The 23,126-nt window shown below is 43.1% G+C and overlaps 1 protein-coding gene across 1 annotated transcript in view; it reads right to left on the bottom strand.

Moving 5' to 3' along the window:
* Col14a1 (collagen type XIV alpha 1 chain) overlaps positions 1-23,126 on the bottom strand; it is a 181,500-nt gene that overhangs the window by 22,143 nt on the left and 136,231 nt on the right. Inside the window, exons 38-42 of the mRNA XM_041672101.1 lie at positions 22,145-22,240; positions 20,922-20,975; positions 20,569-20,622; positions 7,205-7,258; positions 6,656-6,727 (exon numbers count right to left, since the gene is read on the bottom strand). Of these exons, the coding sequence (XP_041528035.1) occupies positions 6,656-6,727; positions 7,205-7,258; positions 20,569-20,622; positions 20,922-20,975; positions 22,145-22,240 (330 nt within the window). The remainder of the gene's footprint in view (positions 1-6,655; positions 6,728-7,204; positions 7,259-20,568; positions 20,623-20,921; positions 20,976-22,144; positions 22,241-23,126) is intronic.

Below are 23,126 nucleotides of genomic sequence, written 5' to 3' on the forward strand. Positions count from 1 at the left end.
GGGACCAGTAGTGACCTCTCTTGGGCAGGTGGCAGCAGCCCACTAATTCTCTTGTCTCTTTTCCATCTGTGCCCTTCCTATTCTATAACACACACACACACACACACACACACACACACACACACACACACACCTATATTTCTTCTCATAGTTATCCTTCTTGTGTTAAGCATCTCATCTCATCCCAGGGCATTTGCAGCATTCAGGCCTCCCTTCCACTCTACCAAGCACACAATTACTCCAAGCTCATTATATCTTGCTCTTGAAACTTCCACCTGCTCCTTCTCACAGGCATGGTCTAGTATAGATATGAAAACTTGATATGGGAGAAAAGTACTAATTGTAGATCTTGTAGATTAAGTGTCATCAGCAAGGACATTTCAATATAGTGATTAGTTTGAGAATCAACGCTCCAACACTAAATCTTTTTTTTTTTTTTTTTTTTGGTTTTTCGAGACAGGGTTTCTTTGTGGTTTTGGAGCCTGTCCTGGAACTAGCTCTTGTAGACCAGGCTGGTCTCGAACTCACAGAGATCCGCCTGCCTCTGCCTCCCGAGTGTTGGGATTAAAGGCGTGCGCCACCACCGCCCGGCCAACATTAAATCTTTATCACTGTATATGTTTAATGAGTTAATGCATGGATCTCATGATTAGAGGTTTCTACAAACTATCATAGACTTTATTTTCTGAAATCACTGAGCTTGATTATGCAAATCCTTGCATAAAGCTGTCATTGCCTACATCCAATATTAAACTGAAATCTTGGACTGACCTTGCATTTTCTTTTATCTTGCTAAGGCAACAAAGATAAAATATTCACTTCATTTTTCAACTGTAACAGGAAATTTATTCTTTAGTCTGCCACCAGATAACATTCCAAGATTGCAAACTGGGTCCAGCATCAGCTAAGCACAAGAGAACTTTCTTTTAAAACACATGTGTGTCCCATGTGGATCATCCCAGAATCTTGGTATTGCTATATAGGCACTCACTTGAAAAGTCTTTCAATACTAGGTGTGTTTGAAAAACTTGGGAGCTGGAGAGATTGCTCAGTGGTTAAGAGAGCATACTGTTCTTCCATAGGACCCTAGTTGGGGTCCCACATGGTGAACCACCTGTAAATCCAACTCCAGCATGCAAGCACTATACTCATGTGTGCAAACCCACACAGATATACACACAATTAAACCTAAAACCTTAAGACATCTTTTTAAATAATAATAAGAAGGGTAGGTGGGCACCAAGTCACAACTTCAGCCAAGGAACCATTGACAATAACTCCTGAGAGAGAAAGCATCAATTTTCGTTAAAAAGGGTAGCCTCTGATACGCTGGGTGGACTCAAGTAGAAAGCCTCATAGCTCACAATAAACAGACAGTGCAAACTGATCGGGATATTAAAAGACCCAGAGTTGTGTGGGTACGAAAGTGAGAGTGGATCTGGCAAGAGTTGGAGGAGGTGAATATGATCAAACATAGAAAATTCTTGAAAGACTAATAAAAATAAAATAAATAAAAAGTTTTAAGAAGAACAAATATTGGGGGGAAAGTGTAAGTCTTTGGCTCATCGATCCATTTAAAGCCTTGCGTTTCCTCATAAGGCAGGGCTGTTCAAGGAAGAGAATCTCTCGAGTGGAAGGCTCATGACACCTTGATGGTTTGGACAGGTGGACAAAGAGCTTATAAAAAAATCCAGATTCTAGGAAGAAAGTAGCTCCTGAGCTCCACAAGACTGGGTCTGCATTACTAAGCAACCTGCACTTTGCTTCAACAGCCTGGATAGAAAAGAGACTGAAGAAAAATAGTGACAATATACTACAGTGCATTGTTAGAGGGCTCGAAGAAAGTGTTAGTTCTGTTGAATAATACCCAACTTCCACAAGAAAAACTTGCTTTTAAAACTAATATTTATGCATCTCTCTCTCTCTCTTCTTCCCTCCCATCTTCCTCCCCAACCCCCACCCCATGACAGCCTAAATTCATTTTATAAATAAATTCACAAGCTATGCCTTCTTCCCTTGGCACCTGTCACCCCTGCTTTCACAAGAACAAAACCCCAGAGAAGGCAGTGCCTACTTACAGGTCCTAATGGAGACAAGGTGTACTTATGACACCATTGGGGGGGGGGAACAATTCTAGGGACATTAGATACAAGCCAAAAACCAGCAATAAAAGAAAACTGACATTTTAATCTATTTAGAGATTATAAATGTTAATAATGTATATTTATAAATGTTAATAATGTATATTTTGGTTGCTTTTGCCAGCCACTGTTCTGGGTACTTCTTATGTATTTCACTTAGTTAGCCCTTCCAACAGCTCTGTAAGGTAGTTCTTTTGATCTTTATAATACTCCTGTGAGATTAATTCATGCAGTCCTTGTAACAACTGCAAGAGACACGCCCAGTTACAAATTAAGAAAACCAAGCACAGAGAGTTCAAATCATTTGCCCAAGATCACACAATAAGGGATGTAGACGAGCTGGAACCTGGGGCCAATTTGTAGACTTCTGGACCCGGTCCTCTCTACTGCTTGGCTGGAAAAGGATGCTGTTCACAAGAGCCATGTGCCAGAATCTTCTATTTCAATTTTTTTTAAAAAAAATTCCCAATACAAACAAAAACAAGCAGGCACACCACTACCTCCCCACACACTCAACACTATGAATTCAGAGTGAAGTCCTAACTTGAGCTATTTAAAAAATTGATTTTGAGCCGTACAAGGTGGCTCACACATTTGTAACCATAGTACTGAGGCAGCAGCATTGCCCTGAGTTCAAGCCCAACCTGACTACACAGTGAGATCTTGTGTTAAAAAAAAAAAAGTATTTTGTCTTCAACACTTCGATTTCAATGCCAGCATGTCTTTCCACATTTCCTTTGGTGTCATTTATTATCTTAGCATGTTTGAAAATATTTCATATTTAAAGAAAGAAATTAGAGAGCAAACTTGGTTGTTGAGGAAAACAGACAGCATTAGCTACTGGCAGTTTCTGGTATAAAGAGATGGATTTGTTTAATTAGGCCTGAAATTCCCCAAACTAGGGCTCATGATGCCTGTTATTAAGTAGTTAAAAGGCATAGCTATGCAGTCTCAATGAAAGATCTTTTTAGTGAAATATTAGCACAGCAAGTAATTATTTTTGATTCCAACTTCTTTGACATATTTCCTTTGATTTTTGCAAAGTAAAACAAAAAAACAAAATAAAAATTCCTGAGCACATGAAGGCCTATAACTCCACCAAAGTATGTTTTGAAGGGAAACACATAGTCCCTGTAGATGGAGGCAGGAAAAGGTGGTGTATTTTCCCTTCAACTTTAGGAACACTTGAAATGTAAAGAAATACAATAGCTACATTCATACATTCACAGAAGGTTGGGGCTGAAAGGGAGAGACCCATCTCATGGTCCAAGTCCCACATGCTGAAGAAGTCTCTTATACAAAATCCAACCTCAGCAGGCCTCAGAGATCTTCAGTGACCTGACCTTGAACCAGTAACAGTAACTTAGCCTTCCTGAAAGCAGCCTAAAAAGAACACAAATGCCGGGTCCTCTTTTTTCCTCTCTTCCCTACCCCTGTTCCCCTATCCTTTTCTCTTTCCTTCTCTTCCTTCCTCCTCTTCTCATCACAAATATGTAGAAAGCATTCTATGTCTCAGATGACAAAGAGATATACGATCACAACAATAAAATCCCTGACTTCCAGAAGCTATTTTATAGTTATGAGACAGACAGCAGGAACCAGAAGATGCAGCTGACTGCCTGGGACCAGAGGATTTACCGAAGATGTAGTAGGCTAGACAACTTGGTTCAGTTTGTGGCTCCTGTTGACAGGTAGATCTGTGCCAAAGCCCCACCTGGACACCGGGTATTTGGACATTTTATACAGGGCTCTTTAAATGATGGCCTTACTGACCGAAACACATGGCCTCAGCAGTAAGAAGGGCCTTCGCAAGCCTCATCATGCGCATGACCCATGGCAGGGAGGCACAACATTGAAGCCAGTGTCCAGGGAGAAATTATAAGCTTGGCAGTGGCCGTGTTCATTTGCCTGGAGGAGCTGGTGGAAGAAGCTAGAGAGCAGGAGAGCAAGCATTGCTGGCAGCAACCGTAGGAAACACCCTGCCATTTTCTGCAGCACAGTCTGTCCTTCTTGGTTCCTTTCCCTCATTTTCCTAGACAGATATCTATGGGAAATCAATCAAGTCCATAACAGCACAACATGGAGCCTGCTTTAATAATCATACCAGCCTGGCAGCCAGCAGGCGTGTGGGAGCTGGCGGCCTGGACACAGGGAAAATCTTGGACTCTAGTGCAGAGAAGAACTTGCTTTGGATGGGGAAATACATGAGCTGACTGTGGCATCCCTACCAAGCAGCTACAGACCAGTTCCGGCTTCTGATAAAAGTGACCATGGTATGAGGCCTCTCTTGCTGCCACCAAACGCCATCCTTTGCTGATGGGTGATGAAACTAATACGAAGTGATTTATTAGTGGGGAATGCATTGATATTTAGTATGTCTCAGATGCATACTAAGCCAAGTGGGTAATTGAAGAAGCATTGTCCGTATCAATACATTCTGGCCTTACTCTGCCCCTCCCTACCCTGTTTGAATTCTCCCAAGACCTTGGTGCCTGATCCTCCTTCTGTCCCCTTTCATCCCAACCCCTTGGCTCAGGACCAACCATAACTTGTATTCTCATAGTCTGGGCAAGAAACCTTAATTCTGGGAGATGTAAGAAAAAAGGCCCCTTTCTCCTCCTGTATGTAACTATAGTAAAGCAACTTCTTCCTGGTTTCCTACTGCATTTGGGGTGCAACATCTTTGATGCCCTAAGTGCTGCCATGGTTCTGCTGCAAGGAGCATGCACTATCTCTGAAACTGCTTTGACGGAAGGACTTAGGCTCCCTAAGTTCCAATGATAAATTCTGAATTTCTGGTTCCCTAAACCATATCTTGAGGAAGGTTTTCTGGTGTGGAATGGATGAGTAGATGAGCAGAGAAGACTGACATAGAAGGAAAGATGAGAGAGGGGGAAGGAAGGAAAGAGAGAGAATAAAGATAAACAGAGAAGCAGTCTGTGTGCTTACTTGTAATAGTAATAGTGTGTGTGTGTGTGCGCACGTGTGTTGTGAGTGTGTGCATGTGTGTGTGTGTTTCCACACACAGGATCAAATGTGGCAATGTCTTTTTGAATCAAGAAGATGTCTGAAGACGGGCTCATTCAACTTTCTTCTGTGGCCCAGTACTCGCTTGATTTAAAGACAGAGAGTCAGGAGTGTTTCGGACAATGAGAAGGCGGCTGGGGTACGAACACAGCTCTGTAAAGTGACTAAAGATAGTTTCTGAGGATAAGCAAACCACGATATAGTCAGGGTTTCAGGGCGTGTCCCAAATACGTCTAGGGTATGTGTCATGTGTGCCATAGTGTCCTTTCTAATCCACCCCAGTGTTCTGTTGTGCCTTTTCCCCTATGACAAGTGGGAAAGGTTCCCCACCTACCCCACATGTCCAAATCTAAACCAAGAACTTGTGAGAGTGTCACTTTATGAAGTCAGAGGGACTTTACAACAAGAACTTAATTAAGGACTTAGGAATTATCTAGAGAGATTTTACAGACCGGTCCTTAAAGGCAAGGACCTTTCCCACCTATGGAAGAGACAGGACTGTGGAAAACGGGACTGAAAGGTGACACGTTACTGAAATTGGAGATGGAGGTGGCCACAAACCAAAGCACGTGGACAACATTTAGAAGAAGCTAGGAAAAGTCAGGCAACTAGATTCTTCCCAAGAGCCTCCAGAAAGGAAATTTCAGGACCTTGCTCTTAACCCAGTGAGATCAGCAGCAAAGTTCCATTCTGCAAAACTGTAGGATGATAGCATTGTCCCGCTCTGAGCCACTGTGGTAGCGGGAACTTGTTAGGCAGCAATAGAACGTTAATTCCTACCCTCCTCTGCACCTTTCCGTCACAAGTCACACCCAGCAGGTTTGCAGCAGGACAGAGTTTTCAACAGTACAGCTGCCTGAGTTTCCTGGCCACTCGGTTCGGCACAGATGCTGCCAGAATGCTGATGGCTAAGCCTACAGTGAGCATCTTGCAAGTCACAGCAGTGAAGTATGGCTCTGGTGAGGGCGACATTATATCCCTTGGTTCCTGACACTTTCCCACTGGTCACATTTAAATGCCTGGGAAGAGACTGGGCTTGTGAAAAAGGGGGAAACAGGTCTACTCTTTGCACTTCTGTTTGCGCTCTTGGCTTATGTGTGCATGTGCTTTTACTGTGCTTTCTGACTGAATGTAAGGTATAAAAATATATTCCTATTTTCATTAAAACCTTGATTTCTCCAATTTTTTTATATTTCCTTCCCTGGAGACAAGCCTGATTGACATTTAGGTGTTGCATCCAACCTTTATGGCTGGTACTGATTTCACTTATGCAAACCCAAAACAAGCCATGGTGACACGCTTTAGCACCAGCATGGCTGACTGTTCTGGTAGAACCATTTAACCTTAGCCATGGCATATAGACAACCCAATCTTAAAACTCTAACCACTCTCAGTCATGGAATCCTGAATAAACATTCTTTATATAATTTTTTGCATATAAATGATGACAGGACATATATCCTGACTGGCTACCATAGAGTACTCACAGGCGGCCCCAAGGCTCCTTGTGGTCCCATGCTTCCCGTGATCCCTGGGACACCAGGAGCTCCAGGAATGCCCTAAAATAGAAGTAAGAAATGGGTCAAAGGTGAAGATTCGTATATAAGACAGATCATAGCCAACTTTCAAAGAGGGATAACAACGCATGCCCCAACAGCTTCCCTCCCCACCATGTTTGGGAGTCATTGCTCATTCCTGTGCCCAATGACCAAATATAGGTTTTAAGTCTCTATAGAACTGGTCAGGTGTGGTCCTATCGATTCCGAGTCTTATTTACAGGCAATAACAACAGCATAAATGCAGATGATCTGACAGAAAATTGGCTCAGTGAATAATCAAACTCTCTGGATTGGTCACTTTCGAAGGGACTATAGGTCTGTAGCAACAGACAAACTATTGTTACAAAATAGCAAAAAAAAAGGCAGCAAGAAAACATAGCGGAAGTGGAAGAAATGTCTACCAAAACAAACAAACAAACAAAAAAAACCAGACGCCTTAAAGCAGAATGCATTCCAGAAGTTTCTAGAAATACTCACAATTGGCCCGGGTGGCCCTGGAGGACCTGAAGAACCATCCTTTCCAGGAAATCCCTGAGGAAAAGAAACAGTGCTTCACCCAACTGGTTGCTAGATGGCTTTCAGAAGAGACTCATCAAGTTCCTTTCAACATCTGAGGGACCAGTCCTGCCACCTGCTCTGGACCACCATGGATGCGCTGCTGTTCAGTTCCTGTGGGACTTGTTCTTGGAAAGTGGTTTGTGTCTGTTGGCTCCAATAAGTGTCCCAAGTGCGAGGATTGTAGGTGTGAGAAATGCCACTCATAAACTTAAATGGGAACTTGTTTTCAGAAAGTTTATTAAACTAAACATTGCAAATAAATAAGTTCAATTCTTTTTAATTAATATCCAGACCAGAAAAAAAAAAGTGGATTGTAGTCTTTCAAGACCTACAAGTCTTGGGCAAGGAGTATGCCCTCGAGGAAGTCTATATTGCAATAAGGGGCATGAGATTATCTGCAATACTTAGCTCTTGAGATGCAGATTGGAGGAGAATGTGGGTGGTAGGGTGGCCAGCTGTGGTGACAGGTTTGATCTGGGAAAGTTTCACTGAGTGTCTACCCTAGTGGGTCACCACTGGGTACATACTTGCTTCCCATTCCATTTCTTAAGTGTATAAACAAACAAAAACTTAAAACAGTCCTCCCCTGTTGCGGGATGTCCTCCTGTTCCTCCAGCCTATAGCTGCCGAGATACCAGTCCATTGGGGCGTGGTCTCTCTCTCTTTAAAAAAGCAGCCACTTCCCTCTCCTCTCTCTCTCTTCACTTCCTGCTCCGCCGGCGACTAGACTCCCTTCCTGGTTGCGCAGAGGGCTGAAGGTGATCTGTAAGTTTTTTCCCCTTTAAATAAATACCACCCTATTAATCATAATTCCAAACTGGTGTGGCATTGTTTATGACTTATGCCTTCACTCCCCCTCCCCCCAAAAAAAACCTAATGGTGTCCCTTAGAAACTCCTCTCTCCAAGACATTGGATAAGTGTATATGTGCTATTTGTGGTGGTGGCGCACGCCTTTAATCCCAGCACTCGGGAGGCAGAGACAGGCAGACCTCTGTGAGTTCAAGGCCAGCCTGGTTTACAAGAGCTAGTTCCAGGACAGGCTCCAAAGCTGCACAGAGAAATCCTGTCTCGAAAAACCAAAAACAAAAATATATATATACAATTAACAGTTGGGATGGATTACTCTTAGCACAGTTGTGAATGCCGGCCTTTCTGATGCAGCTGGCATGAGAGTGAATCTTCAAACTAAATTTTATAAGTTCATAAAAGTTTTCAAAATACCACCTCCTACTTCAGGGACAAATAAACTTCTCACCATGAGATTTCAAGCCAGAACCCTCTGTCCCAGCCCAAGCCACCTTGACTAGTGCGTGACCTTGCTGCATCTCGCCACCCCGTTTCTGATGATTCCCCCCACTTCTGCAGGCTGTTCTTCCCCCTCCTAGCTCACAGGAAGCAATCTGATCTGCACAAGGAATCTCCACCGGCAGCATCTCTTCAGCCACAAAGTACCAAGAAGGCTATGGACAGGTATGAGGAGGGAGTCCGGATGGCCACAGAGAGACAGTACAGGCTCAGTGTGTAGGAGAACCATAGGCAAGCTAGGCCCTTTCATCCTGTTCTCAGCCTTCCCGATGCAAACGAGGCTTAGCACAAAAGTCGGCCAGGGAGGTTGAACCTCACCTCTATTTCAGGTTTCCCTTTTCTGCCTGGCACATTGCTTGGCTTCATTTTGCAGCCTCCTCAATCCAGTTGGAGCCCATGTCTGAGTACTGGCCAGGAAAGAGGGCCCGTTCCAGCCCTGGCTCATGGACAGTTCCTGTGAAGGATCAGCCACTTTCTAGTCCCCTCCTGTAGCAACCATAGAGGCTGAAGAGTACTCCAAGGCATAAAGACAGGGCAGTGATTACAGGAGACAAAGGCTCCTTCTGCTACTCCACCCACCCTTGCTGGTTGCTCTGAGTTGTGGACAAGAAATAGCCATTATTTGGCTTGATTTTATTGCGCTTGCAGTACATCAAGCCGCTTATATGTTAGGGTCATTATGGCTATTATCCGAGACTGATACATATGGTATTGCTGTTGTCATTTTATAATATATTTCTGGTTTTTCACTTTAGTCAGGATTAATAGAGATAGAACCGGGCATGGCAGTATGCACCTATAATCTCAACACTTAGGGCAGGGTCTGGGACATGACAGTTTGAAGCTAGCCTGGGCTGTATGGTGAGGCTTTGTCTTGGGGGGAAAGGTCTGAGAGAGCTCTAAGGATTAGTCCTGACACAGACTGTTACACACGTACACACACACACACACACACACACACACACATATGCACATGCGTGCACACCTTCCTTGGATCTGTTAATTAAACAATAAAGACTCACTTTGATATAAGGGTAACAAATAACTCATTTTAGCAGCATGTGATGATGGCTCAGGAGACTGAGGCAGGAAGACTGTAGGAAAGTTTGAAACCAGTCTTGGACGCAGAGTAAGATCAAGAAAGCCCAATGAGGTTTTGTGGCGAATGAATTATCGTAAATGGATAATTCCATTTAAATTTAAACACAGCATTTCCTGGGGAAAGGACATACATAAACCAGAATCTGCGACAGGCAGGACCTCACAGCCCAACAACCTCATTTCATAAGTAGGAAACTTGAATGTAAGAAAGGATAGAAAAATCTTCATGTAAAAATGTTTTAATTTTTAAAAAGTTTTTATTTATGTGAATGCTTGTGCATGTGTGTGTGTGTGTGTGTGTTTGTGTGTGTGCACGCTCCCTGTGTGGGGGAGCCCTTAGAGGGAAAGAGGAGGACACCAGACCTCCTGGAGCAGGAGTTACAGCATGGATGGGAGAAAGGACTTATGAAGTCCCACCCCTCCCTGAAATGGCTGCCTGAGATGGGAAGGAAGAGTACATTTCCTCAGGAATGTAACCCAGAGAGGCTATCCATACTCCTGCAGGTGGTCCCACACCATTCACAAAAAGCAACAGCAAGTTGCCCAGTGTGGGAAGGGGCGGAAAATAGAGGGTGCACAGGAAGGTGGAAGAGAAAAACCACAGAGGATACAGCAGAACTGGAGGGGGTGAAGAGGAGAGATTTGACCAAAACACATTGTATGGATATATGAAATTCTCAATCAAAAATAAAATGTTAAAGAAAGTTTAACATTTTCATATAACCAAGGTGGACTCTCGGCACATATGAAAGCATTTTTGAAAGGATTCCTCTTGGTTCCTGCCTTCGACAGGAGAAGCAGCCTGAGTCAGAATGGCCCCCTTGCAGCAAGTGCCTTCCCTGCCTCAGCTCTCACAGTTCCCAGAAGAAGAGCTCTAATTCAAACAGAGACGGGCTTATTCAAAAGGAGAGTTGAGCCATGACATATTTTCTAAGAGAAGAATAGCATAAAACTGCATTATTCTCCAGAAGACTGGCAGGAAATAATGCATTTACACCCTGCTCCCCACCACAGGGGGAAGAGTGTGAAAAGGCAGCAGTCTGTCTGGGCTCTGCCCTTGGCTGACACAAGCTAGCATTCGCCTGATTTATAGTCACAACAGGCTCGTCTGGGAGCGAGCCCAGGGAAATGCGGTTCTTACTTGAGCGCTTAATCAGGTTCACAGTGAGAAAGATGTTTGTTAGTTCCACGTTCTAAGCCTAGGCAACATGTTCAGGTGCCGACAGAGCTGATTCCTGCGTTGAAGGCAGAACGTATGTGCTATGCAGTGAGATATTCCTAATTCCTGCCTGCTGCACAGAACAGCCATTGATAAAAGCTTCCAGAAGTACTCCACTCACGTCCAACAAGGAAGTGTAGGTTGGAGTTACACTGAGTCTGGCTATAGGAGAGAAGGAAATGCTGGTGACGTTCCTTCACAGCCCTTTTCATGGTTCTCACGGGGCTGGGGGTCAACCCAGGGCTTTGCACATGCCAAGCAAGCACTCCGTGGCTGAGCCGCATACCCAGCCCTTCTTACTATTCTCAGATACGGACTCATCTAACTTTGGAAGCTGAAATTCCATTGCACTAAGCTCTTGGGGGCAGTTTCTTAGAAGCAGACCTACAGCTCTGGATGACTGATTTCTTCCTAAATTGATCTTGGAGAAAAATCTGAAAGGCAGGACAAGGAGGGATGGAGGATAAGGAAGCCAGGTATAAAAGTAGCCATCTTAAGTCTGGTCTGTCCAAGCCCATGGGGGACTCTGGTGTGGGAATTACACATAGGAGTCAGCTCAGGCTAAAATTTTACATACCCATATAGTTAGCTATGGCCCAGGGGCTGACATGTCATTTCCAAGGATAACTTTCCAGGGAAAGGAAGAGTTTTTGGCAGCTGTGGGATGGAGCACATTTGCCAGGGGAAGCGGATCTGGGTACCCACAGTACCCAATACAGTAAATATGATCTTAGCCATAAGGCCGAGAGGTGATCACAGTAGATTTTTAGTTTGACATTTTCTTTCATGCACTAAAACATTTGAACAAATGAACAACTGAATATTCATTTTGAAGGCTGCTGTGAGTTTCCTATTTCTATCACCCCCCATTCAATTTTACATATAAAGTGAAAGAACGTTAGCCGTAAGATCATATTAGAAACAAAGTCAAAGGCAGCATCCTCACCTGTCCTCTTAACCCTAGATAGAAAATAAAAGGTATTCACAACTTTGACTTCACATTTAAAAAAGATTAGAATCATCACCAGTCAATTTATCTCTACAATAGTTTTGGTTTTTGTAAGCTTCTGACTTACCACATGTTTAGAAATACTTGCATGGTTGTCATGTGCTAGGCTTTCTGTCAGCTTTAGATTGGCAACAGAAAGAATAAGTACAAAGTTTTGTGAAGTGTCAGACAGTGGAATGTTAGCAGCAGCATCACTGCTCATATACAAGGGAGTTCCGAGGGGACATGAGGGGACATGAAGGACAAGCAGCTGACACTGACTGCCGGTAGTGGGAGGGAGGGGGGACAGGACACAACATTTACTGAAGAGCAAACATCTAGACCAACAAACTCCAAATAGTTGGACCTTGCTGTGGTTTGAATGTGTCCCCAAAATGCATGCCTTAGAAAATTCCCTTTGCACCTCTATTGAGAGATAGGCTCTATAATAAGGGGTAATTAGGTCATGGGGTTCTGACCCCGTGGATGATAAACACGGTCATGATGGAAATGGTTTTGTTAGAACAATGAGTCACTCTTTCTCACTCACTCTCGTTCACTGTTCAATGGCTTCTGCCATGTTATGCCTCAGGCAATGTGGCCTCACGAAATGTGGCCTAGATCTTGGACTTCCAAGCCTTGAGATCCACAACCCAATAAATCTACTTTTATAAATCATCTAGCTTTAAATGTTCTGCTACTGTTCCTTCAAAATCAACAGATACACTCAGTTGTCAGTTTTGTTCTCCAGGTACCCCTGTATTCCCTGATACAGCCCACTCTGAGAAAATCTATTACCTCTTTCTTATTGAGGTAGAGCTCAGGCCCCCTTTCTTTCCTCTCTATCTCAGGAAAGCAACAAACCTGGTGATATGAAATTTTTGGAAAATGTGTATACTTTATAAGATGCATTTTTTAAAGTGCATGAAGTCAGCCATCCATAAACAGACATGTTTGTTGACATGGCTTCAAACATTTTTGCCTTTTTTATATTCCTACCTCAAATACTAATATACCCCCATGGCCCACATTAAAATAATTCTTGCTATTAAAAACTGAAAAGGATTATTATAATTTGCTTTGGAAATATTTGGCTATGAACAAATTACTAAGTTATGATTGGCTTTAATTTACCAGTAACAAAAAAAATCTAATTTACAATTTGCTTTCATCATCACTAATATTCTAATGAACATTAAATGTGCTTCTACGTAAAAACTGCAGGCAGCATCATTGGATAGTTACAAATTTCCATTTATACTTTTCTTTTCACACATTAGAGCAAATGTAAATGTCTAATATAGTTGTAGTTTCTAGGCCAGAGCCTGCAGAAGCTGTAGGATGAAACCCAGCGACCCACAGCCACACTTGAAACTGATGTTAAAGTCAGAAGCCAGGGTGTGTGTACTTACGAACCGCTCAGCAACATCGTGCATAACTACTGACTCACTCGTGAGGGTCGCAGACCATTTCCGAAGCCTGCAGTGGCAGATCATGGGCGTAAGCTGTAAGATTCTGAAATAGGGGTGATTGTGAAGGTCTCTTGATTGCTGGAGTAGGGTCTGTGGGCCACCTGGATTTAATGAGTGAGTTGTCAAGAAGCGAGGGCTAGACCATCCTATGATGCATGAGTTCAACCCTGTGGTCTGGTTCTGGACTGCCAAGACTAGTATGGCAGTTGGCCACTAGAAACAAGGCTGCTACTTGTTGCAACGGATTACTAGTAACTACCAGACAAAAAGGCCAAGCAGCCCAAAGCTACAGGCTATGCATACACTGGCCTGGGACAGAGATTAAAGACCAATCTTTATGCATGGTACCATGCTAGGTCTCATTGGGAAACTTTAAGTGACACACACATACACACACACACACACACACACACACACACATTAAAACTATCTGTGTAATGCATAGTATATATGTGCACATTGATAAATATGCACATATGTACTAGTTAATATGATATTTAATGCAGCTTAGATGAATATAATTGTATAGATTTTTAATATCTCATGCTTTTAACTTCAGATAGTTAAAAAAATAACAGAGCAGCAATATTGTGTTAAAGAACTGAACTGGGCATAAAATAGACCTTGTATAAGAGACTATTCAGTGATTCTAAAGCTTAGATAGGTATAGAATCATTAAACTGTCTAAATATAAACATTCCTAAGTTTTGCCTAAAGGGCTTTCTGCATTTGAATATCCGAGGTTAACCTGCTAGATCTGTGCATTAAACAAAAGAAACAAACAAAGACCACCTGATGACTGAGGTGACAAATCTGTTGGTTTACAAAAATTTAACATCTGACCCTACCCTGAATGACAACATTCCAAGAGGAAGGCAAAGTTGATAGTCAAGAATGGGTTTCATCAGAGCCCCTGAAAGCAGGAGACTAAAGACCTTCAAAGCTCCTCCCTCTCAAATGTGCACAGATGAACCGTTATCCAAGTAAAAGGCCAAGAGGCTAGAACCACAGCTTTATGAATGATCAATTCCTACTTTACTAAGCCGAATTGGATTCCAAAGTACAGGGTGTAACATCTTTGCTATAGAGTTATGTTACTTAAGTTTGTTGGAAGATCTTCTTAGCCACAAAATGTCATAGTAAACCTTACTTTCAGAATTTTATGGAAAGAGAAGGCACAATGCTGGCTCCCGCACTGCCTACTTCTGAGCATTGTGTAGTTCCTCCCACTTTCAGACCTTCTGGTTCTCTGTCTAGAACAATGGGGGCACCGTTGCCTAGCATTCATAGATCTCCTGGGAGTTAAGGAAGGAAACACCAGACATCTGCATAGATCCCATTCTTGGTGGTGTGGTTTACTGACATTTTAACAAAAATCAACAGCCAAGTCCCAAGTGCACAAACTACCCTCACCGTAGTTGACTGTGCAAATATTTTCCTGAGATTTTATAAAAGTCTTTCTAGAGCTGGACCCACAAAGAAGACAATCCAATCCTTCTGGCTACCAGTTTTGTGGTAATAGCTTACTCTGCCCTTTCTGAGGGAGGAAGATGCCCAGGGGGCTCATTATCATGAACCTAGTATTTCAAAACTATTTTTTAGATGACTCCCTCATCACTGCCTACTATTCATGACAGGAATGAAACTCATCCAAAGAGTTGACTCAAGCGCATTTTAAGTCCAACTCATTTTTGATGAAACAGAACATTCCACACAATATGGTCTTTGTGTATCTCAAAGCCACAAAATGAAGAAGCATGCTTCAAGGGTCCTTTCCAGGCAGAATGCAAATATTTCAAAAACACTTTCTTGACTTTTTGTATTTCTTCACCATCTTCCAAGACATTTTAATTTACGTGGGCATTACAAAAAGTTCTGACCCATTAGGCTGACCTCAAAAACAGTATGCTAATAATATTGTCTTAAGATGATATCATCAAGCCGGGCGATGGTGGCGCACGCCTTTAATCCCAGCACTCGGGAGGCAGAGGCAGGTGGATCTCTGTGAGTCCGAGACCAGTCTGGTCTACAGAGCGAGTTCCAGGACAGGCTCCAAAGCCACAGAGAAACCCTGTCTCGAAAAACAAAAAAAAACAAAAAGATCATATCATCAGAAATGCTTCATATGAATGAATCTTCACGACTCCTATAGTGCAAGATTGTTCTTTGACTGATATATGCTGAAGCTGAGTCTTGGCAATACAAAGTAACTGGGCCCACACCATGCAGCCTGGATTTAAACCTGGTTAGCATTGAAGGTGTGTACCAGTCTGCGCAGACCTTTTCATCCACACGCAAGTTCAACAGGGTCCAGGGGCAGAACACACTCTGGCCAGAAAATTGAACTTGGAGGAACTGGAACTCAGAAGTAAGAAAGAGGCTGTCTTTCATTTTTCTTTCCTCTGTGCTATTTTTAATTCTTCACCACCTAGCTATCTAATCTGTCATCTACTTATCTATCTCTCATTTATTGATAATTTATCTCTCTCAATATTTCTATCTTCATCATATGTCTATCTTTATTCTCTATCAACTATCTTTCTATATTTGTATAATTCTCTCTAATATTTTGTTTTCTCTCTATAATTGATCTCTCTGCCTCTTTCTATTCCCGTATTTATCTGACCCTATTCTCTATCTATCTAATCTATCTATCTATCTATCTATCTACCTATCTATTTACCTACCTAGATAGCTTACATCCCTCTTCTATCTGATTTCCCTAAGGACCATCTGAATGTGTAGGGTGGAGACTGAGAAATCTACCACACACCAAGAAGAGTTTGAATATCACTTGAAAGGCCCTGCACTCAGATACCAAGAAAAGAAGCAGTCAGGGGGACAGAGACTGGATGGGGGTACAAGATTTATAGGAAAAAGAAGGAATGGTCCAGAATGTTTTAATTGGAATGGCTCAGAGTAAAACCTGGATGCCTGACTGCATTAGCTGCAAATATAAGTTTGAACCATCACTTTCAACAAGCTAGTCTGTTGGCTACACGGCCCAGGCGGAAACTTACTCCGGGAAGTCTAGCTAGACTTGCTTATGGCCTCCGGCCCAGAGTTGAATAAGACTTGTCTCCAAGAGTCCAAGATTCCTCTTGGGAAAAGCCAGAATAAGCTGGAAAGAGAAGAGGTTATATTTTCTCTTTTTTATTCTTTCTCAAAACCTTCTACCCTCTCAGTAAATTCAGAGGCAATGTTAGCACCAGAGTCATGAAAAAGGCTTCTCTTTTCCTAAGCTAACCACCTGGTGATGGTGTGAGGCGTGGGCCATAAGATAAGAACTTCTAAACGGAACTTTGCAGTGACTTTGGCTGTGAATCCCAACTTTCTGTTGGCTCTCAGCAGAGTGCCGTGATAACAGCTATTGTTGATAGCAACCTATAGCAGAACAGGGAGAATCAGGAAGTGTCTGTGCTCAGTATTCATTAAGTAGCCCCGTATCTACCACTGCTCAGCCAGCCAGACCTGGTACTCCATGTATCCTGAGAGCGTTCTCAACCTATGTCTGTCTGCTTCTTTCCAAACTGGTACCGGCGACGTCGTTCCTTAGACCTTTAGCACCCTCGAGCCTTCAGATCACCTGATCAGGGTCCACTAAGTGAATCCGCTTTAACCAACCTTTCTTCCTGCCTCCTCTGCTGCCTCTGAAAGACTCATTGCTTTCTGTGTCCAGGAGAGGACGCACGAGAGCCCATGCCTTTCCCTTCTATGGGTGGTCTGAAGATTGCTCTCTTTAGCAACTAGTAGTATTCCTGCTTTCATAATCTTTTCTGCAGAGGGTGATGGGAAACTCTTCAAGCTCCAGGGAGTGGGGTTGGCATGGTGCAGGCACTCAGGTAAGACACGGCTGAGGGAGAAAATGTGTCTTGTTCTTCCTTCTTGCAGAGCAGTTACATCATCGTTCCACGGCACCGCAATTTTATTTCATGTGAATAGTGTCTCCTTCATTTTATGCCAGGTGGCACAGTCTTCAAATAACTTTCCTAAGGTAATAGTCACCGATCACACAACCTTCTTTAGAAGACGTGCGGTTCCATACTGAATGAGTTTCCCTCACAATCAGACTTTAAAAAGAACTCCATTCCCATCCAAGAGGGTTTCATAATCAGCATCAGACACAGCCTCAAAACTTTATTTCCAAATAGAGGAAGAGGGGGAAACAAAAGCCAAGAGTAGATAGCTTATCACTTTATGATAGCTCTAAACTTTGACTACTCAAGTGGAACACATGAAAATACAAAAATTTTAAAAGTCTGATTTTAGATATGGACTTTAAGAGAAATAAACCAAAGGACTAAAACCAAAGCCCTCAAACACTAACCTAGCAGGTTTGGTTCCGAGCTCTTTGCCAAGACTGGGCTCTACGCACAGATAAATCAAATAAACTCGCTCAACCAAATCTTCAGACTTGCTGTTTCCAGGGCCTCAGGAATCATGAAGGAATCTAGCTGTATAACCACACAGGATCTTAGCCTATGTGCCCGGCCAAAACATATAAATACTTCTGGCCACTCCTCTCACATGCACAGGAACCCAACATAAATCTAACTCTCAGAGAAGGCCCTCCTCAGATGCGCTAGCCTAAACATGCTCTAATGCCTGGTCCATTTGGTAAACAGAGACTACACTGAGATTCCAAATAAGTGTCACTATTTTGTTAAAGGGGGGTTAAGAAGAGATTTCAAATCCCATATCTGTGCACCCATAGAAAAGATGAATTTCTTCTTTTTTTTCAGTATTGGAAATTGAAACTAGGGATCCATGCATACTAGCCAATGACTCAACCACTGAAATGTATTTTTATTCTCCATTTTGAGAGAAGGAGTCACTAAGTTGTCCAGACTGGCCTTGAGCTCACACTGTGGCATAACCCAAGATGGCCTTTGACTTGCAGTTCTCCTGTCTCAGCCTCCTAGGATTGCAGGCCTGTTTCCCCATTTTCATATACTTGAACAGATGGGTGAGAGGAAGCTACAGTCAGGCTTGACAGAGTAGAGAAGTCAACATTCTAATAAGTGTTAGCCTCCTAAAGTATATCGGCTCCCAGGGGATGCCATGCGTGTTGATCTTCATTGGAGAAGACGCAAGTGCTTGGGGCTCCCTCTAATTCGGAGATTAGAGAAATGGAAGGTTCCTCACAAGTCCAAACCAGTGATCATTTAGGAAGACAGACCCCAAAAAGACACGCGTTCAGGTTATAAGACATGAAGAAACCCAAGTCGGTACAGACTTGGGCACTCCCTCCCTATTGTCTAGCTTTCATGGTGCTAGAAGGTGCCGGGTGGGCTGTAGGGAAGAAAAGTCATCAACACTCCAATCCAGCTGTGAACTCTGCAATCCAGCTGTGAACTCTGCAAGCTACAATAAAGGCTGGCCTGGCAAAATACACCACCCATGCATGCAATGTTACTAGGGTAACCAACTATTTCCTGTTTGGATCTAAGCCCACGCGATAGGATGGAACTCAGGCCTGCTATTGTACACCAGACCAAGAACCCATGGCTGGATAGACCATAGACCCTAGAGGAGAACCCACTTCTATTATTTTGCTAAGTGGACTCAGTATCAAAGTGTTTTATAAATATTTATCTCTATGCCCATAGATTAGTTTGACATGTAACGATCATCAAGAAGTTTCATTTCGCAGTGAAGACGGATGCACAAGTGTCCAAAATGCAGAGGGTAACGATTGTGGTGTTCAGATCTAAACTGAGTATCTTTGTTATACTCCTTCCTCACAAGGCTCAGGAACATCATAGAAGGGGAGAACGAAAGATTGGGATAGCCCGACATTGGGGAAGACTGTTATAAATAATGTTTTCTGGAATGTACCAGGCCTATGGACCACATAAACTCACAGCAGCTGTAGTGCATAAGACTTACACATTATCAAGCCAGTCAGAATTCCAACGTATTTCATGGAGGGGCTTACAGAGCCCCACTCCTAGCTGAGGGGCTATTGGGAGTTGATGGGTGCTGGAGAAGAGAGGGTATTGTTAGGGATGAGGTCTCTGTTAGGCTGCCCATGACCCAGGGAAGGGTCCTATACCCACGCATATACAAGCCACACTAATTGAACTCAGTAGATTAAAACAAGAGACTATGAGAATTGCTGTTTGATATCGGGAAGAGTTGAAGGGGTGAAGTGGGAAAATGATATCACCAAAATATATTGTCTACATCTATGAAATTACCAAAGAATAAATAAAGACATTTTTTTTTAAATCAGATAGCTTTTCTTTCCCTTGGAAATGTAGTGGATTTTTATTTCCTTCATGTTAAAGTTCAAAGTTTTAGGTAAAAATAAAATTGATGTTTTAAATAATTCAGACTGCATTCCACAATAAACGTGCATACCTGTGCATTGTAGGCATGTACATACATGCAGATAGTCGCACACACGGATTTATGATCTCTAGCCAAACATACCATATTAAAGACACCCCACTGTTTCCACATTCCTCCTTTATATAAACAGTTCTCCCTGTTTGCAATGGTTTTCTTCTCCTCATCCACCTGGCCACCTCTGCCTTTCAATCAGGCAGCAGCCTCAAGGGCACCTCCTCAGACCCTGCAAGCCTGGCTTGATTTTCCAACCTTCTATTCTGACAGGTCCCAGGGCCCATTATACCACGTGACAAAGTTTTAAATTTGAATTTCCCCCAATAAATTATAACCCTCCAACCCTGCCTTGGTGAAAACTTGTCAGTGAAACAAATGTCACACTTCAGCTTATGCCTCGCTTGGTGATTTTTGTACTTTATTTTGCTGCTCTCTGTTTGACCTGGTGAAAAGAACAGATGACTGAAATATACTAAGCCAGTGGAAATTCCTTTATAAGCCATACTACTTTCCTTTTAGGTCTGTACTTCAAGGATTTAAAAAAAATAAAAAAGAAAAACAACAACAACAACAACAACAAAAAACCCTAGAAAAATCTACTAAGTCAATAGATCCAATTTAGTGCAAATAAGAATCAGACTTGGGAACATTCAGAAAGGCACACTGCCAACTGGGGTAAGTTTGATGAAAGAAGTGGACATAGAAGATGTGGCCGAACGGAAATAGACACAAAATAGACAGAAAGTAGACTGACGAAAGGAAATGCACAGACCCTGACTCAGCGTCTGCAGCCAAGTGACCAGGCAAGAAATCTGCCTTGTCACAACCAAGTATTTCACAAGTTCTTACCCTCTGGCCTGGTGAGCCATCACGTCCTGGTGAACCTACACCTCCAGGGACACCCTAGGGAGAACAAGAACAGAAAAGAGTCAGAGTTGTAGAAACAGCGGCTTGCTTCCCTGGGACAGACCATGGCCTCCACACAAAGCCATTGGCACAGTGGGGACCCCCTGGTGACACAAAACTGAGACCCAGAAGTTCCTACTGAGAAATCAATGTCCCCAGCCCCAATCATTTTGACTTCCAGACAGGTCAACGAACAAGGGCAGATATCATTAACAGACACCCCTGTCAAGGTCACAGCTGATGGAAGAAGCTGAAGGCTTCTGTCCTTGGCAAAAGACAAACAGCAAAAATAATACCTGTGGACCAGGAAGGCCAGCATCTCCTTTATCTCCTTTGTCACCGGGCATACCCTGAGTGTCCAAAAGTTCAGAGTTAGATTCACAGACATAAGTCCTCAGTCCCTCCGCCCCCCCCCCCCCCGTTATTCTCAACAGTAAACTGCCTCGGCACTAACACCCACACGTCATATTTCACTTCTCACATACGCTAAGCCATCCATGTAAACATTCCTACAGAACTGAATGTTCACGTCCAAGAACAATTCCAACCCACCATGTGCAGCCCCAGATGGCCAAGCTGATAATGCTAACACATGCGGGGGAGAGAGTTCTTCAATATTTAAATGTTATACGTAGTTTACGATTTAACGACCACATGTATTTCAGTGAGTTAAATTTCTTTTCAAAGACACCAAATACTTTAGAATAACCATTTAATGCCTACAACTAAAACGCTAAAATTCACTCAGTGAACTAGATTCTCATGGCAGTAGAAACAAGAAAGTATATGGTGGCTTTGATTATTCTATGTGCACAATGGCTGCACATCAATAATAAATTGGTATAACAGCTGTTACCTTCTAGACGTTAAAAGTTCAGTCAAAGGGTGGGGAGGTGAATCTGTGGGTAAAACTCATGAGGACTTTGATCTTCGGGGCCCATATTAAGAATAAAAATCTGAGCATGGTATCCTATGCTTGTAATCCCAACACTAGGGTGGGGCACTGGAAACAGGTGGGTCCCTGGGGATTCCTGGACAGGTAGCCTAGCCTAGTCATCATGTTTTAGGCCAATGAAGGCAATGCTTTGTAGCTGACTCCTGAGGGTGGCACCAAGGCTGCTCTTGCCTCTTCTTGCATACATGCACACTAGCACCTGCATCCCATGTGCACAGTGCATGCACACTCAGATGTGCGCACACACACGCACACACACACACACACACACACACACACACAATAACAACTGCACAAAGGAATCTCGATGGACAAGCAAAGGCTATCCATGCTGACCCTGCCATCCTCGTTAGGTGTGACTATGCCTACTCCCTAGACATGTACCTGTTTGTTGAAAGACCCCCATCACTGAACAATGGATTGTGGGCTGAGTTAATGCATGGTCAGTCAGTCATGATTTTCTCAGGGCCTGGGACCCATTGGCACGGCACAGAATATAAAAGCTCATTCTACATGCAAACCAGATAACTATAAAATCCTTCTGAATATGTGCACACAACTCACAGGCATGCCTTGAATAGACAGACCACTGGGTCCTTGGGGTCCAGGGGGACCCTGGGGTCCTGCAGGACCTGTTTCCCCTCGAGGGCCCTCTGGTCCCTAGAAGCAAGAGAGAAAAGTTATTCTAGAAGTTAGATTCTCTAATACCTGAAATACATCTCTGCGTACAACACTTATTTCTTATTACAACTCCTAAGATATGAAACACTCAGAGGGTTAGCAAGACATCAAGCTTCAAAAGATTTACCTCCCGGGTAAACTGTCATCAGTAAGCTATAGGAATAAACACAGCAGGATTTCATCAGTTATATTTATTTTGTTTCTGCAAATAAGAATGCTGTGCCAGTTATGTAAGCAAGTAGTCCCCCACAAATGCCTAACACTTCCCCAAAGAGAAAGCACTGAGGGACCACCCTCCTGGTTCGGGAAGGAATCTGGAAGAACAGGCTCCATAGACATCCTCCCTGCTCTCAGTTCCTGCCCCAGTGAGCCTCAGCCTCTCTCTGAGAACTTTATGTCAGTCCCGTTTCCTCCCCCACCTCCCTGCAATACCCCATTGCAGTTCTCCTGCAGCGCCAAGCACCTCTAGCTCCAAACCATCCTGCCTTTCATCCAGGGTCAGACATCCCTTCCACAACAGGAGCTTCCACTTCGTCCAGTTCCTACTGGACTTTAAACAACTCAACGAGTAACCTTAGTCTCAGAATATCTATTTATGCTCAATTTCTTCTTCCCTGTTTTGAGCACAGCAAAGGCCATTCCTTGATTAAATTATGATCTCCTATGTCTGGGTAACATATTATTCTGGTGGACGTGCTACAATTGTGCATATTAATGCAATCCCACATGTACCTCTTCTCACAGGATACCGCACATGTATGTGCAATATAGGAATCGATTGTAAGAACATCTAGCTCCTCAGATGTGTTTGTGTGTGTGTGTGTTGAAAACATTCAAAATCCTTTCTTCTAGCTTTTGGAAATAG

Source organism: Microtus oregoni, unplaced genomic scaffold (assembly GCF_018167655.1).
Source record: "Microtus oregoni isolate MIOR12 unplaced genomic scaffold, Mior012 000022F_ref0000154, whole genome shotgun sequence".
In the NCBI taxonomy this organism is placed as follows: domain Eukaryota; kingdom Metazoa; phylum Chordata; class Mammalia; order Rodentia; family Cricetidae; genus Microtus; species Microtus oregoni.